Source organism: Myotis lucifugus, unplaced genomic scaffold, assembly GCF_000147115.1.
Source record: "Myotis lucifugus unplaced genomic scaffold, Myoluc2.0 scaffold_306, whole genome shotgun sequence".
NCBI lineage: Eukaryota > Metazoa > Chordata > Mammalia > Chiroptera > Vespertilionidae > Myotis > Myotis lucifugus.
Window position 1 is genome coordinate 1,288,152 of NW_005871354.1, and position 16,642 is coordinate 1,304,793.

At 35.2% G+C, this 16,642-nt stretch overlaps 1 protein-coding gene across 1 annotated transcript in view; it reads right to left on the bottom strand.

Annotated features, from left to right (window-relative positions):
• TACR3 (tachykinin receptor 3) overlaps positions 1 to 16,642 on the bottom strand; it is a 51,404-nt gene that overhangs the window by 21,928 nt on the left and 12,834 nt on the right. The window contains exons 3-4 of the mRNA XM_006100271.3: positions 9,765 to 9,953; positions 7,970 to 8,120 (exon numbers count right to left, since the gene is read on the bottom strand). Of these exons, the coding sequence (XP_006100333.3) occupies positions 7,970 to 8,120; positions 9,765 to 9,953 (340 nt within the window). The remainder of the gene's footprint in view (positions 1 to 7,969; positions 8,121 to 9,764; positions 9,954 to 16,642) is intronic.

Sequence of the window (16,642 nt, forward strand, 5' to 3'; positions counted from 1 at the left end):
CACAATATATTGCCTGAAGTAATAGGTACTATTTACTGAGATCAGTTCTATAAGCCAGGCACTTTTTAAAATGCTTGATATGTTGCCTTATTTAATCTCTATGCAACTACATGAGTATGTATTATTATTTCATTTCATTTTATAGGGATTGCAACCTCTCCGAAGAGCAATATTTTATATTGCTCAAGATATGTGCCAGAGTGAGCCTTTGAACTTGGCACACCTACTATGAATCTATTTCTAGTCACTACATTCAATTGCCTGAGTTACATAAAGGAATGCCATTTTTTTATCCACACATCAAAGTTAATAAATAATCCAATTTCATAAATAAAAATAATTTTAAACTAGACAAACTGATATTTTATAAATTTTATATGTAAAAATAAACAAGCAACAATATCTAATAAAATTCTGGAAAAATAAAGAAGAATAAGTAGGGGTAGAGAGTTGCCCTGATAGCTATTAAAATACATTATAAAGCTTGATTAATTTTTTTAAAAATATATTTTATTGATTTTTTACAGAGAGGAAGGGAGAGAGATAGAGAGCTAGAAACATCAATGAGAGAGAAACATCGATCAGCTGCCTCCTGCACATCTCCCACTGGGGATGTGCCCCCAACCCAGGTACATGCCCTTGACCGGAATTGAACCCGGGACCCCTCAGTCCGCAGGCTGACGCTCTATCCACTGAGCCAAACCGGTTTCGGCAAAGCTTGATTAATTTAATCAGTGTGTTGATAATGCATGTTACAGCCAGATAGGCTATAGATACAGAAGAGAAAATACTGACTGAATTTCAAACACATTTGAGACATTAGAATGACAATTGTGAAATTTTAAGTTAGTGTTGGAAAAAATGGTTACTCAATAAATGGTAGTAGGTAAAACAGGAAGCATCTAAAAAATAAAACTGAAGTCTCATCCACAGCTTAAATAAATAAACTTCAGATGGATCTAAGTTTTAAATAACAAACACATTATGAAATCATTAGAAGAGTGTGACTCAATCTAATCTATTTAGAAATTACATAACATCTACAATGATTCCTACATCTATATGCTAAATTCCATTTTTCTTTCAGAAATCCATGATGCTTGAACCTAGTTCTAATTTTCCGGCCCCTGTAATTGTGGGATGAGAAATGTTAACGGGTAACCCATACAGAAACCATCTCAAGTGATTGCAAGCTCTCAGAGACAGCAGGTAATTCCTTCTAAAGTGCCATCTTTTATCTTTTGAAAAGGAATAACATTCCTAGTTTCCAAGTACTACTGTTAAGAAACACACAGAAACCTTTTTAGGCTTTTCAAAATGTTTCCCATCCACTGTCACACTTACAGAGCTTGGAAAAGATTTAATCGAGGGGTTTAAAGAAAATGACAATTGCAATCAATGGGAAGCTCGGGTGTAGAAGACACTCCTGATTGCAGGTACAGCCCCAAGGAGGGCCCACGTTAGCCAGTGGGAACAAATAGCTGTTAGTTTTCTTTAAGTTCCAGTGTTTTAATTAGAAGTATTTCATGGTAATATTATTCGTACTTATCATAAATTTCAGGTGTTTTTGTTTTTTTAACTTTGTTTTGATTTACTTCTTTTCTTTTATAAAAATGAGGCCTTTAAAGACCCAACTGGATACATTTTTATCATATTCCAATGGGTTAAACTAGGTATATAATTTTAGAAATAGAAAAAACAAATATGTCCTATTGGTGTTTATTGATTTATCTATAAAAACACACACTTTTTCCAAAATATGTGCATGAATAATGGTAGATAATTGAAAACTTCTGTATAAAATTGTTTATAATATTTTTCTTCATTGAGGAGAGAGGTTGTGATACATGGGAGAAATTTACAAACATATTTTAGGGTTCTTGATTTTCATTTCCCTAGGAAATCTACTACTGAAATGTTGGTTTTACTCCTGGATAATAATACATATTTTCAAAAGAAAGTAGGATACATGAGGTATGTATTTTTTAAAAATATAAAAATATTTTAAAGGAATATGTGGTTTTATGATTAATAATATAATATTATTATGACAAATGATTGGGGAAAGATGCATGAAAATAAATGAAAATGTGTCCTAAAGGCATGGAAATGAGGAGGGACAGAAAGATAAGTAAACCACACTGCATTATATACAAACTTGTACATCTATATAATGTATTAATATTTAAAATCTAAGACATGTGGATAATATCAAAGTTTTTTATTACAACAAGCAAATGAAGTACATAAAGATAAAAAATTGGTTATGGGGAATATGCCAGACAGAAAAATTCTAGTTCCTTCACAAAGCCAATAGTTCAGCGGTTTCTCAATTACTCTGAACATTTACCAATACTGATATTGCACAATAAGCTCTCTTTTAGAAAAATATATTCATATTGTATTATTTTATTTGCTACATCTGGGTAGCTAACAAAAAGATAATGGTGAAGCAAAAATTCAGATTTATAGCATAAACTATAATGTAAATATTAAAACACAGAGAAGGAAATGTGCTATCAAGTTCTTGAGTCACCTTGTTTTAATGAATATTTCTCCAAGAGTAAGAGGTTTATAGGCTAAACCTGAACAATTGAAAATAACTTTTTTGTTGACCTGCTGTTGTTTCTTGGTGAAATATAGTTACAGAAAATTTACCCTTTATATTTCTTGTTAAACTAATAATTAGAAAAAAAACAAGCAACTTTAGGCCCCTTGGAAATTGATTTTAGCCTTAATGTAATTTATCTTGACTATAAATCTTGATAAAATCTACAATGGTCTTAAATACAAATTCTTGATTAACTAAAAAGCGTAATATGAGAATGAGATATAAATGTCTGGACATGAATTCTACGTGTAATTTTAGGCTCTCTATATTGAAAAAAGTAGAAAATGGCAGAAGAAAGAGGAAATATCAATACGAATTAAGTGTCTGCTATATAAAAGGCATCATGCTGAGCATTAGAACTACAGATTTTAATTCCAAAAGGTCCTTCCTACAACTTCCACAATTTTCAGTCAACAGGGCCTAAGAAAATTAAAGAGATGTGTCTAAGATCACACATAGACAGGGCAAGAACTAGAAAACAGATCCTTGACATCCAAGACCTCATTCTTTCTAGTCACCCAAGAGATCTAGACCCTATAGCATATGCAACCTACCAGTCACATGGCACGGCGCTCAGTTCCTAATTCAGTCATTTAATATTCTGTCTTTACCTGTCAATTTATTTATCATGGTCACAGAACTGATATTCTTGTTTTTGATCAATTTGAACAAGTTAATACTGAGGTATGAGCCCTGTAGCATGTCCCTCAAACACTCCATTCATATGGACATCATTCTCTTCATCAGCACACCTGAAGTGTCCACATTCAACCAATAGTAATACAGTTTATAATAGTCCATTTATAAGGATATCACAAGACTGCAAATGTTTTTCCTGATATGAGAAAAATTTCGTCCATGGTACTTCCACAATAGAAACATTTAATAAATAGCCTTTGATGAATGAATTGAAATTGATATAACTATTTTCATTCCCTATCTAGCCACAATTTATTTTTCATATAGATAAATTTAATAATTTAACCATTTATATATTATGTATGTTTTATGTCCAACTTATATATCTATTAATTAGTATAATTTATTTTCTTCCCATCTTGCTAATCACTAGACTTCTAGCATTTATCTTCTAAATAGTTATTCCAAGATGCTGGCAGACTCAGATATATTTTGGGATAAATTTTGTCATTGTTTTAATTCCATTATTTTTTTCACCCAAATTGCCAAGAATGTAGTCTTAGTTTGGGATAATACTAGGAGAGATGGATTGCAAATCTTTTGTTTCTGAAGTGCATGAGTTAAAATTGGAGTCATCTGAATATACTAATCCTATATAATAAAGCGGTAATATGCAAATTGACAGTGACCTCTCCCATTGGTCACAAGATGGCCAACACAAGATGGCCAGCAGGGGAGGGAAGTTGGGGGCAATTGGGCCAGCAGGATAGCAGTTAAGTGTCAATCAGGCTGGCAGGGGAGTGGTTAGGGGTCGATCAGGCTGGCAGGGGAGTGGTTAGGGAGTGATCAGGCTGGCAGGCAGAAGCGGTTATGGGCAATCAGGCAGGCAAGTGGTTGGGATCCAGCAGTCCCAGATTGTGAGAGGGATGTCCGACTGCCAGTTTAGACCCGATCCCTGCTCTTTTAGGTCCCAGATTGAAGAGGGTGCAGGCTAGGCTGAAGGATACCCCCCTCCAGTGCATGAATTTCATGCACCGGGCCTCTAGTTATACATAAGATTTAACTCAAATAAATATTCAATGGCTTATGAGTCAACATCTATGTTTTACATCTAGATATTTAGGAAACAGATGTTACTGCCAAAACTGAAAAAAAATTAAAGAGTGTATTTGATTTACTTTACCAAAACATCCTAAATATGAGATCTGTTAACCTCCTTTACTTATTTTTCCTTATACTGCATTTGATTTTAATTCAAAATAGCAATAAGGCAAAAGAGACTCATGAAATTTTAGGTTCTTATAAGATCTATCATTCTAGAAGAGATTTTTTGAACTGCAAAAACATTTTATATCAATCCTACAGTAGTCTGTACACATTTCCTGAAGGAAGATGTTGGCAAAAATATTAAGTAATTACCACAAAAAAAGCACTAACTTAGACAAGACCTTGAGTTTTGTGTGATATTTTATATTTTGCAATTGTCTGAAGGTATTTCTACTTCAACTGCAGGCATTCTTATGTTAACTACTTTGTTACATTAAAGAGACTATTAAGTCAATATACATATTTAAATAGACATATTTAAAGCCAATGGATATATAACCTGCAGAATTTTAAAACCTAGAATATTTGCTATAAATTGAGAATATCTTTGGCTGTGTTATGAGGTATTCAAAGTCTTTTTAAATTATAAAATACTTTATATTAGAAAATTTATTAATGTGCTTGCTAACATTTTTGAAAGTATACTATACATGTGACTCAAATGTTAGTCAATTCTATAGATTACCTTCTAGACCTTAGTAAGTTGTTTGGAGCCTTAGAATTTTAATACTGATTTTTAGGTTCTTCAACAAACTAATTTTTATAATAAGGAAATATTTCTAGAGATATTAATTTATTTTTTAAGACTAATATTTCATCTTTTTAATATTTAGTGCTAGCTGGATCTACTAGCATTATTTTCAAAGGGAATACATATTTTGGCAGAACATATGCAAAGATCAAGTGGGGATTGTTATTCTGAAACTTTTTACAAGGTTCTGTATAATAGATATGTAATTTATTTCTACTGGCTGTTCTTTAAAGAATTTAATCTATAAGGTTTGAAATTAAGCATAATTCCTAAAGTTGTAGGAGAAAGACTGATGGAAGCAATGCTTCTCAATAGTTGCAAAGATTTTCTCAGTGATTTGACAAATTTTTATTTATTCCAGTTCATATGTATTTGGGAGCTCAATCAACATTCACTATTTTTTATTGCTAGGAGGTTGGCTCAGCGTTGTTCATGGAGTTGTTGTTTATCCCAACAGTCAGAATGAATTTGCACTATTTTAATCAATAACTCTCTTATTTTATCTCTGAAGTCAAATCTGTAACTTCAAAGATGTATTTTCTACGAGACAGTATATAATTACCTGGCCCATTCAGAGGACTTACTATATCTTAGACCTAAGTAGACATATTAAAGTATAAATATAACACAATTACTAGAAATAACTCTTTCAAACATACCAGACAATATTTAATTTCGGATTTAAAAAAAAGCAATTTAGAGGAGAGCTAGCTATATTCTGAAATTTCAAATTTTTGGAAAACAGTGTTACTTTTGAGATACTCACAGTAATACCAATAAGTGACTGTGAAAGCACTCTAAGAACAAGGTAATTTATTATAGGAAGTCCATAACATAAATGTCATTTTGTATTATTTCAACCTAGAACACAATCTGAGAGAAAGACATATGGACTGAAAAATTTAAATGTGTTATTTTTTTAAACATTCCAAAAGGATTACACTCTCCATTTAAGTTGATATTTATACTTTAAAATTATAGAATGAAATTATAAGGAAATATTTATGTCTTACTTTTATAAGTTATACAGAGGCAAAGGCAGAGTATCCTCTCTTGTTTTGTTCCTTCTGGGACTCAGTGCAAAAATAAAAAGTAACATTCATTAAATTTTAATTTCTTGCTAGAAAAATATTACATGTATATGAAGAAAAAGGAGCTATAATATACAATTATTGGACTTATTTAAAATTTTCTAGGAGTGAACAGGGGAAAACTGTTAAGGAAAAAAAAAAGATGCCTAAACCAATAAGAAACAAAAGACAGGAAACTAAGTGAGTAATAGCAAGGCAGAAATTATTCTGAAATATGTAGAACATCACATCAGTTATTATATGTGATGTTGCCTAAAACATAGCTATAAGAAAATATCCCCCTAAAGATCACCTTTCAATATGAGTAGGATGTTATGAAATAAAGGTTGAAATTGCAAAAGAGAAACTGTTCACTTAAGACAACCAAGTTATTGAAATTCTCCTAGTTTTAGGATTCCTTTTTAGATGCTAAAAGCATAATGTGGTGGTTTGTGCACTTCATTTGTAAGATTTTTTTAAAAAAGAGAAATAAAATAAAAAATAAGTATTATAGGCTGAAATTAGTGAGGTAGAAAAGATCATGTATACTTTTTGTTTTCAAATACTAGAGATCATAATAAATTGTTAACTGAACGTAAGTCTTATCTACCATTATTTGTCAATAACAGAAGAAAAACATATTAGTATTAAAATGGAATCCATTTTCTACATTAAATTTTTAAAACCTAATTTTATTGTTGTTAAGTGAGTGTTTGTAGGTAAGGGATTTTTAAGATGTTAAGTGTTTTTTAAGGGAAGTATCCATGTAGTTGGTAGTTCTACATAAATAAGTGAATCATAAATTGAATAAATAATAATTGGCATAATTAGCATGACTCTCTTATCCTTGGAAAAATCTCTCAGATTTGCATTAGGTACACAGCAGCTGGAGAGAGGAAGATGGAATACGTGACTGTGATTCTTTTTAACTCTACAAATTTATCAAAAATCTCACTCACCTAAAATTGAAGTTCTCCATAGGATGTAATAGACATTCAATAGTGTCTATTTTGTCCTGAAGAGATATATGATTAAAAAAATATATATAAGAGTAAAAAAAAAAATCTCACTCACCGAGTCACATAATGGTAGTCTAAATAAAATCTTAATTAAAAATACTGGTAAATGTCAATATTATAATTTTAGAGCATTTCTTGTTTAATGTGAATATTCAGAAGTTGGCTTTATAATGTCACCCAATAAGTTGTAGAAGAGTATTAATGCAACTCTTATCTTTTAATCAGATATACATGATGGCTGTGTAGAAATCAAATGTGGGGCAAGGGAAAGGGTGAGGAAAGGTGTCAGGAAAGTAGGGAAGGAGAGATAGGTAAATGGATATTAGGAAATTATAAAATATAAAAGAGATGCCATTATTGGGATCAAAGAAGCTTCTGGAAAATTATAAAGTGCATCAGAGGATTCTGTTAAATAAAGGAGAAACATAGCTAGAACTTCAGAAATATAGTAAATGAGACTCCACTTAAAGTAAGATTTCAGAAGTTTCTTGTGGAGTAATTGAGGATACTCTGAACAAGGTAATAAAAAGTCTTTCTGTAGGAAAGTGACTATTCTACCACAGACTGAAATTGCACATGATTAGTGGCTTATAGAAGATTAAAAAAAAGCAAAAGAAAAATCGGATAAAAAGAAAGAAAACATGAGACAAATAAAAGTAGAAGCAAAGCATCAAATAATATTATACAGTATTAAGATACCATAGGTAGGTATTCTTTATCTCTGATGTGCCAGAACTTACACAAATGCTAGGCAAATTATATGTAACAGTACCTTTCTTTTAGCCTTTAGCTGCTCATGATACTTGTCACAGGTGTCTCCCGGGATCTCTCCTCCCCAGAGAGTGATTCCAACAATGGTGTATGTGATGCCCATGACAAGCAATGGGAAACAGTACACCAGTATAATGACAATAACATGGTACCTGAAATTAAAAAACAACAACAAAACTCACATGCTGAAGAGCATATTGGGATGAAATAGTGGGATTTTGAATTCATGCCATTTTAAATCATAATTTAAAATGCTAAAGAATATTTCCACATTTTCTCTAAGTCTTCATTTCACACTCATTAACATACCAAGCTATTGTCGCCTACAGTTATCCAAATGCTACCAGTTGATTTCAATCCATCTTTACTTTATACATGAAAAACATAGCTGAGCTGCAGTGTTCATTTAAACCACACCGGCCCCCATCCCCACCTCCTTGCCTAGAGGGTCAGGATAAATGCCTTTCCTCTGCTTGGTAATTAGTGGGTTAACCTAATTAAATGTATCATCAGAAGAAAAGAGATGGGGCAGAATAAAGTAATCAACTGACGATATTTTCTCCTATGTAAAACTATTCTATATATCCAGTGACATCATTCATATTTGAAATAAATTATTTTTCATCCAAATGAAAAAAAAATGTTAAGCGATACTGTGAGCCACATTGAATTCACAAGCTATTTACAGTGATTTTAAAAATCAGGTAAAGACATTTACATGTATTTTTCCAAAGTCATGGAACATTTCATTGCATTGTTAATTTGGTAAATAATATATAGATGTATCAGTCACAACCAAGTCATGATGCTATGCATTATCAAACAAAATTCTAGGATTTCATAGCCTTCAATCAAAATTATGAGGCAATTAGGGAGGTATAGAAGGTAAACAATAATATAACAGTCAAATTAGAATTTGTATAAACTTTTGTTTGGCTTCCTCTTTCTTAAGAGGCTTTAAAGTAATTACAGAGTTTGGTATGCTAATATTCTCAATACCTTTGGTGTTTGTTTCTTTTTACTCCCTTTACCCCTTACTACTTCCCCACTCTCCCTTCCCTCTGATCAGCACCATACTATTGTCTGTGTCTATGAGGTTTTGCTTATTTCTTTGTCTTGATTGTTCATTTGTTGCTTTCAGTTTTATATCCCACATATGAGTTAAATCCTATTGTTCTTGACTTTTTCCCTTATGACTTATTTCACTTAGCACAATATTCTTGAGTCAAGACCCATCCATGTTGTCACAAATAGCAGTATTTCTACTTTTTTAAGGTGGGTCCAAAATATGAAATGTCAAATTCTATCATACAACATTCCTATTTTCTTTTCAACCTAGTGTTTAAATTTCTTTAATGTTAAAACAAAGGAACACAACCAAGAGCCTACCAGGACTCCCCTTCCCTTCAACCAGGCTTCTTAAAAGAGCAATCAACACCTTTGGCCTCTAGTTTCTCCCTTCTCACTCATTTCTCAGTCAATAACAACCCTGCCCTCCTTTGGGTATTGCTTTCATCTCCAATGAGCTTATTACCTCCTCTAAGAAATTCTCCAGAGCTGTCCCATACAGAAGTCATTACATTTTTTCAATTATAAATCTTTATGATTTACACCAACTTAGTGACCATATCATAATGTATTTTAATATTTGTATGTGTCTGTCTTCCCAAGTAATATGTGAGACATTGAGGCAAACGCCTATGTCTTATCTGTTTAATTGTTGCTCCCAACCTACAGTTCCTTAATTGTTCAATAAATTGAATTGAAAATTACAATAGAGAACTAACTTAACTTACGTGAAATGTTGTTTGGAACCGTCTGGCCATTGCACATAGCAAAGAGTACGGCCCGGCATGACTTTGGTTTTGGAGTAAAGACACTGAGGAAAGGCTAGTAGAAACGCTAGAATCCAAATGCTGCCAATGACAATCTTGGTTGCTGTGGCAGACAGTCTGGGTTTCAAGGGATCAATAATGGCCATATACCTATATGAAAACAAATAAACCATTTTGTCAGTCTCTTGTTAGTGAAGTTTAAAAAGTAGTTTCAAAGGAGTTTCAGTGGCCAGGGTTCTTTCTCTTCTAGTAAACAAGTTGATAAGGATTTTGCTTGGGTAGAGGCAGCATAGAGTAATAACTACAACATAGTCTTTGGAATCAGACAAATTTGGTTCAAATCCTATTTTGTCATTTTTTTAAACCTTTTTGAACCTCAACTTCATTATTTTAAAAATAGAAATAAGAACATCCACCCCTTATGGGTGAAGACAAGATCAATAAAAATAATGTAAGTTAAAGGCTTTGATTATTTGGTGCTGTGCCTTGCACATTATCAGCATTCATAAAGGTCTGCTGAATGGAATTGGAAATGTGAGTAATAAGTGCTTAGAAAATAAATTCAGTACCTCAAGACCTCCATTTTTTCTTCGGTATGTTTAAGTTTTTAAAAGATATTCTAGTGACAATATGGGTAATATCTACATGATTGATCAAGATGAAGAACCCCTATAAAGGATATCATCAACATTTCCATCTAAAAGCATGAAGAGACAAGTTCAGGATTCAAATAAAGATGAATAAATCAAGTGTGATTGAGGCTATGCCTTCCTGCTACCTCCAAAATTGAATTCATACTGCATCATGAAAATTTTCATAGTATCTATCAACATAAATACATATAATTTTTATAAAAATATCTTTGATGCCCTAGCTGGCTTGGCTCAGTGGATAGAGCGTCAGCCTGCGGACTGAAGGGTCCCTGGTTTGATTCCAGCCAAGGGCACATGCCTGGGTTGCGGGCTCGATCCCCAGTAGGGGGTGTGCAGGAGGCAACCGATCAATGATTCTCTCTCATCATTGATGTTTCTATCTCTCTCCCTCTCCCTTCCTCTCTGAAATCAATAAATATATTTAAAAAAATATCTTTGAGGCTCTAAAAATCACACATTACATATGATTTTTAGAGTGTAGTTTTTTAGAAGTTGTCAAATCTCTGAATATGGTAACCAAATTCAAGTTTTATTCACCTAGTAAAATAGTGACAATATGTCCGGAAGGATCAAAATCTGGTTTTAAATTGCGTAATATGGCTAATTGCCAAATTTTGGCTATTAGAGAAAAAAATAATGTACAACAAATTAATTACATTTTTGCATTTCTAGTTATAAATCACATTATTTAAATGGTTTTATTTTTACTGTTGGCCATTTTGTGTGTCTCAAACATATACTGATTTATGCAAATTTTAAAAGGCAACACGTTTATCAGGTAGTATTACTTAAGCAAAAACATTTTAACTTTAAGAATAAATACCTCAAAATAAGAATAAAAATAAGGATAATTAATTAATTTATGTTTGTTTTGTGCTTTTGTAATTATTAGGCTTTTTATCTGCAGTAGAATATTGGAACTTATCTGTATACTATTCGTAATATTAACTTTTGTTATAATTTACTTAAAGGAAATATTCTTAATTTATTATATATGACAGTCAATAGGTAAAAGTGAATGTTGAATATATAAGCAATTATCAAAACAGTATCTTGGTTTAAGAAGATAAAGTAAATCATAGAAAGAATGTAAAATGAAAACTTTAAAATTTACTTCTCATGGTTATGTTGATGAAGATAATAGCAACATTTATTGATTGTCAGTCATTACCAGGCATTTTATTACAATTGCACACATTATATATATTTAATATCTAGATTAATCCAGTCAATAAAATAATATTATCTTTTTTTTAGCAGAAAAGAAAACTGAGGCTTAAAAAAAAATTAAGTAAATTTCTCAAAATGACTCAGATGGTAAGAGCTGGAATTCTCAACTAGTTCTGCCAGTCTACAAAGTCCATATAGATACATATTATGGCTTTGAATATAGCCATTTAGGTAAGAAATTGTGAGAGAAAAAATATATGTGAGCTAGATGCCTTCCAAAGAATCAGAAGTTGCATTTTTCCTTATGAATCCAAAAGTATTCATGTGCAATGTAAAAAATAAAAGTCAAACATATAAAGATAATAATTGTCGTTGGGCATTTCTGTTTCCATTATTGCTGATTATAACTCACCATAGTATTTCTCATTGTATTAAATTGTTGTTTTTTGGATGTTTCCAGAGTCAACCACAGCAATTATCAATAAATTTTGTTTTACTGAACTGAATATTTCTCAAACTCTATTATAATCTTTTGCTCTGGAATTTCTGAACACAATTTGGATGTTTAAACAGTTGATTTTTTGAGACTGAAAAGAGAAATTGAGTGACATGAGTAGGGTTAGAGTCCTGTATAGCTACTGTAGCATGGATAATTCAAAATAAACTGCAAATTTCTTATATATTTTTTTAGACAATTAGCCTAATGATGGAGGAAAATTTCCCTAACAGGTAGAATATTATATGGAAACAATTTATGTTCTCACTAACACTTTAATAAAAGTAGAAATTTTGAAACTTCAAGTTGACAGTTTTGTCATTTCTGATCTGAGCTATTGTTTATTCATTCAGCCAAACATTTAATGAATGCCTGCTGTGGTATTCCAAACACTGTAGTGATACAAACATGAGGAAATATGGCAGAGTTCACGGTCTACTGAAGTAGATAGATATTAATCAAATAATCTCACCAATAAATGTGAAATTATAGATATGGTGTTACAAAGGCCAGGCATATATGATCACGTGAATTCATTTACTGAGAAAATATATTTAGACTAGTGGCCCAGTGCATGAAATTCGTGCATGGGGAGGGAGGGGGTGTCCCTCAGCCCAGCTTGCACCCTCTCCAATGGGGGACCCCTTGGAGGATGTCCCACAGGGATCGGGCCTAAACTGGCAGTCAGACATCACTCTCACAATCTTGGACTGCTGGCTCCTAACCGCTCACCTGCCTGCCTGCCTGATCACCCCTAACTGCCTTCCCCTGCTGGCCTGATCTCGCCCCCAACTGCCCTCCCCTGCTGGCCTGATCTCACCCCCAACTATCCTCCCCTGCAGGCCTGATTGCCCCTAAACCTCTGCTGGCCTGACCTCACCCCCAACTGCCCTCCCCTGCCAGCCTGATCGCCCCTAACTACCTCTGCCTCGGCCCCCACCACCTTGGCTTTGTCTGGAAGGAAGTCGGACATCTGGAAGATGGCTGGTCGACCCAGTCTAATTAGCATATTACCCTTTTATTAGTATAGATAGATTATATAGGATAGGTTTGCTTAAATGGGGAGGAAAAGCCATTTTCAGCAGGAGGAGATGCTCTTGGCAGACAAATTACATAATCCCTATATCTGGACTGATAGCCAGCTATATGCACTATACTGCCAAACTGGTCATTAAAAAATTGAACCATTTTCTTATACCTTACACCAAACAACGGTTGCCCTTAAAACCCCTCTTCAGGCCCCACCGTAGGTTCTCCCTTTGCAGTTCACCTAGATTAGGTTCTGATAGGTCAGTTTCTATGCCAGTCAGCATCTCTGGGCCTATCTCTGGGACTGATCAGAGATGTGGGGCTGATCAACAGCCACCTTCAGGCTGCTGGTGAGTGCGCTGAACTGATGATCTCTCGATGAGTGAGAGAGGCACGGCTGCTGGCGAGGCCCAGAAAGAGAAAGAAGCAGGATCTGATCTGCAGCTTGCTTCTCATTCTCTCTGGGCCTCGCCAGCAGCCGTGGTAGCCACTGATCAGCCCTGCCTCTTTCTCCGAGAGAGGTCAGCAGTTCAGCTCGCTCTCCAGTCCCCACCCACCAGAGCCTGTTGCATACACAGCCTGGATTCGGTCGAGCCTTCGGTCGTTTTGGACATTACAGACCCTGGGTTTTTATATATCAGGATTGTGAATCAATCTTCCCTAGGAAAAGTCATTCTGGGTTGAAAGTTGGACAGGTGGCTATGCAAGGTGGCAGAAGGGTGAAGTTGCGAAGAAGACTTCTTGGAGAAGAAGCACTGTGTGAAAAAATCCTATGCTAATGGTTGGCTTTTAAGTTTTGAATGGTGTCCCCTTAAAAAAGATACATTGAAATCCTAACTCCCAGTATCAGAGAAGGTGACCTCACTGGGAAAGAGAGTCGTTACATAGGGAATGAAGTTAAAATGAGTCATGAGGGTGAGTCTTAATCCAGTGACTGGTACAAAGAAGAAATTTGGAAACAGAAATACACGGAGAAGGCCATGTGAAGATGGAGGACGGCGTGATGCATTACAAACCAAGGGATTCCAAAGACTGCCGGCAAATCCCCAGAGGCTTGGAGAGGAAAGAAAGGATTTTCCTACAGCTTTCAGAGGGAGCATGGCCCTGACAACACCATCATTCCAGAACGTGAGACAATACATTTCTGTTGTTCTGAGGCACTCAGTTTATGCACTTTGTTACAGCAGCCCTAGGAATCCACATGATGAGTCAGGGTGAGAGAAGCATTATACACTTGAGTAATGAAAGGGTAATTGAAACACAGAAAGTGAAGGGGGAAAATGGTTTGAGACAAACTTGTAATACAGGTTATAGATTTTTTTTGTCTCATGGAAAGTAATTGATGCAATTCAATTAGGGAAGGAGAGTAATCAGATTTTAGTCTGGGGAATGGACTTAAGGATGGGAAGAATGGAAGTAGGGAAATGAGTTACCTGACTGTTGTTTTGCTTTGGGTGAGAGATGATTGATGCTTAAAATAGAATGTTGCTACATGGTAATAGTCTGAGGAAAGTAAAAAAAAAATGTTGAAATATTGCAGAAAGAGTCAGTTGTCCAAAGTAGTGGGTAGAACTGCCAGGCACTGCTGAAGACCAATTTGAAATTAGTGATTTGGAATCCATTGTGGCATTATTCCCTGTTCTGTGACTCTCTCTGGTAATAAGATGGCTGCTTAAGCTCATCCAGATAAACATTCTCTGGACCTTGAGAAGAAATGATCGAATCTCAGATATAAACTCACTCAAATATCAGTACTTTTTTCTTCCTTTAAAGAAATATATATCTTTGATGTGGTCATATTAGCTTTTCCTAGGTGTTTTTCTGAGCTTCTCACTACCATTCTTCCCTCACCAAACAGACTCCCAAATAAGTTAGTTTCCTGAGTATGATTATTTCATGGATAATAACTAAGATTGGGTTCTTATTGTACCAATTAGGATATCACCTAAAATAGTTTTAAAGTCACTTTTTATCACTTTTTATAGAAACTGAAATTCTTGGATGCATCCATTGGAAGCTTGTTTTTTTGTTTTGTTTTGTTTTGTTAATCCTCATCGAGGATATTTTTTTCATTGATTTTTAGAGAGAGTAGGAGGAAGGGCGGGGGGGGGGGGGGAAAGAAACATTGATGTGAGAGAGACACATGGATTGGTTGGCTCCTGCATGTACCCTGACCATGACTGTGGATCGAACCTGCAGCCCAGGTACGTGCCCTTGACCAGGAATCAAATCTGTGACCCTTTGGTGTGTGGGCTAACCACTGACCAACACTGTGCAGAGTGGAAGCTCATATTTTTATTGACATTTTAAAAATCAGTTTTCCTTTCCACTTTATTAGACCACTTTGCCTTACCACTTACTATTTTTCTGATATAATTGAGGGGTTCTTTTCTCTTTACTTTGAGGTATATTGCAGAATACTATTTTGATATAACTTTACTTACTCAGTAAATGATCATTTTCCATTTGTAATTGTTCTTGGTATCTTGTATAATCCTTTTTTTGATAATATTTTTATTAAACTTTCTGGATCTTTACTTGTTTCTACACATTTCAAAATGAAGACAGAGTACTATCTTCAGATGATTACTTGATTATATTAACCATGCAAAGAACATTTGTCTGAAGTGATATGGATTTTACTGTTTTCTAGTTTGATTCTGGCCACAGCAGACAATGTTTTAGCTTGTAAATGACAAACATAAGTTGCTGTTTGGCTTCCATGTAAAATAAAGATTAGTTGCAACAGTTGCTCATGACCTATAAAATTTCAACTTCTAGCCCTCCCCTGCTGGCCATCTTGTGGCAGCCATCTCTTACCACATGGGGGCGGCCATCTTGTGTGTTGGAGTGATGGTCAATTTTCATATTACCTCTTTATTAGATAGGACTAGAGGCCCGGTGCACAAAAATTTGTGCACTCGGGGGGGAGGGGGGGGTCCCTCAGCCCGGCCTGTGCCCTCTCACAGTCTGGGACCCCTCAGGGGATGACCACCTGCTGGCTTAGGCCCGCTCCCCAGGGGATTGGGCCTAAGATGGCAATCAGACATCCCTCTGGGAGCCCGGCAGCCCTCAGGGGATGTCCACTTGCCAGCCGGGAGCAGGCCTAAGCTGCAGTCAGACATCCTTAGCGCTGCTGAGGAGGCAGGAGAGGCTCCCACCACCACCGTTGTACTGGCAGCCATCAGCCTGGCTTGTGGCTGAGCAGAGCTCCTCCCATGTGAGAGCACCCTGACCACCAGAGGGCAGCTCCTGCATTGAGCATCTGCCCCCTGGTGGTCAGTGTGTGTCATAGTGACCAGTCATTCCCAGTCTTTCTGCTGTTAGGGTCAGTTTGCATATTACCCTTTTACTATATAGGATAGAGGCCTGGTGCATGGGTGGGGGCCGGCTGGTTTGCCCTGAAGGGTGTCCCAGATCAGGGTGGGGGTCCCGCTTGGGTGCCTGGCCAGCCTGGATGAGGGGCTGATGACTGTTTGCAGCTGGTCACA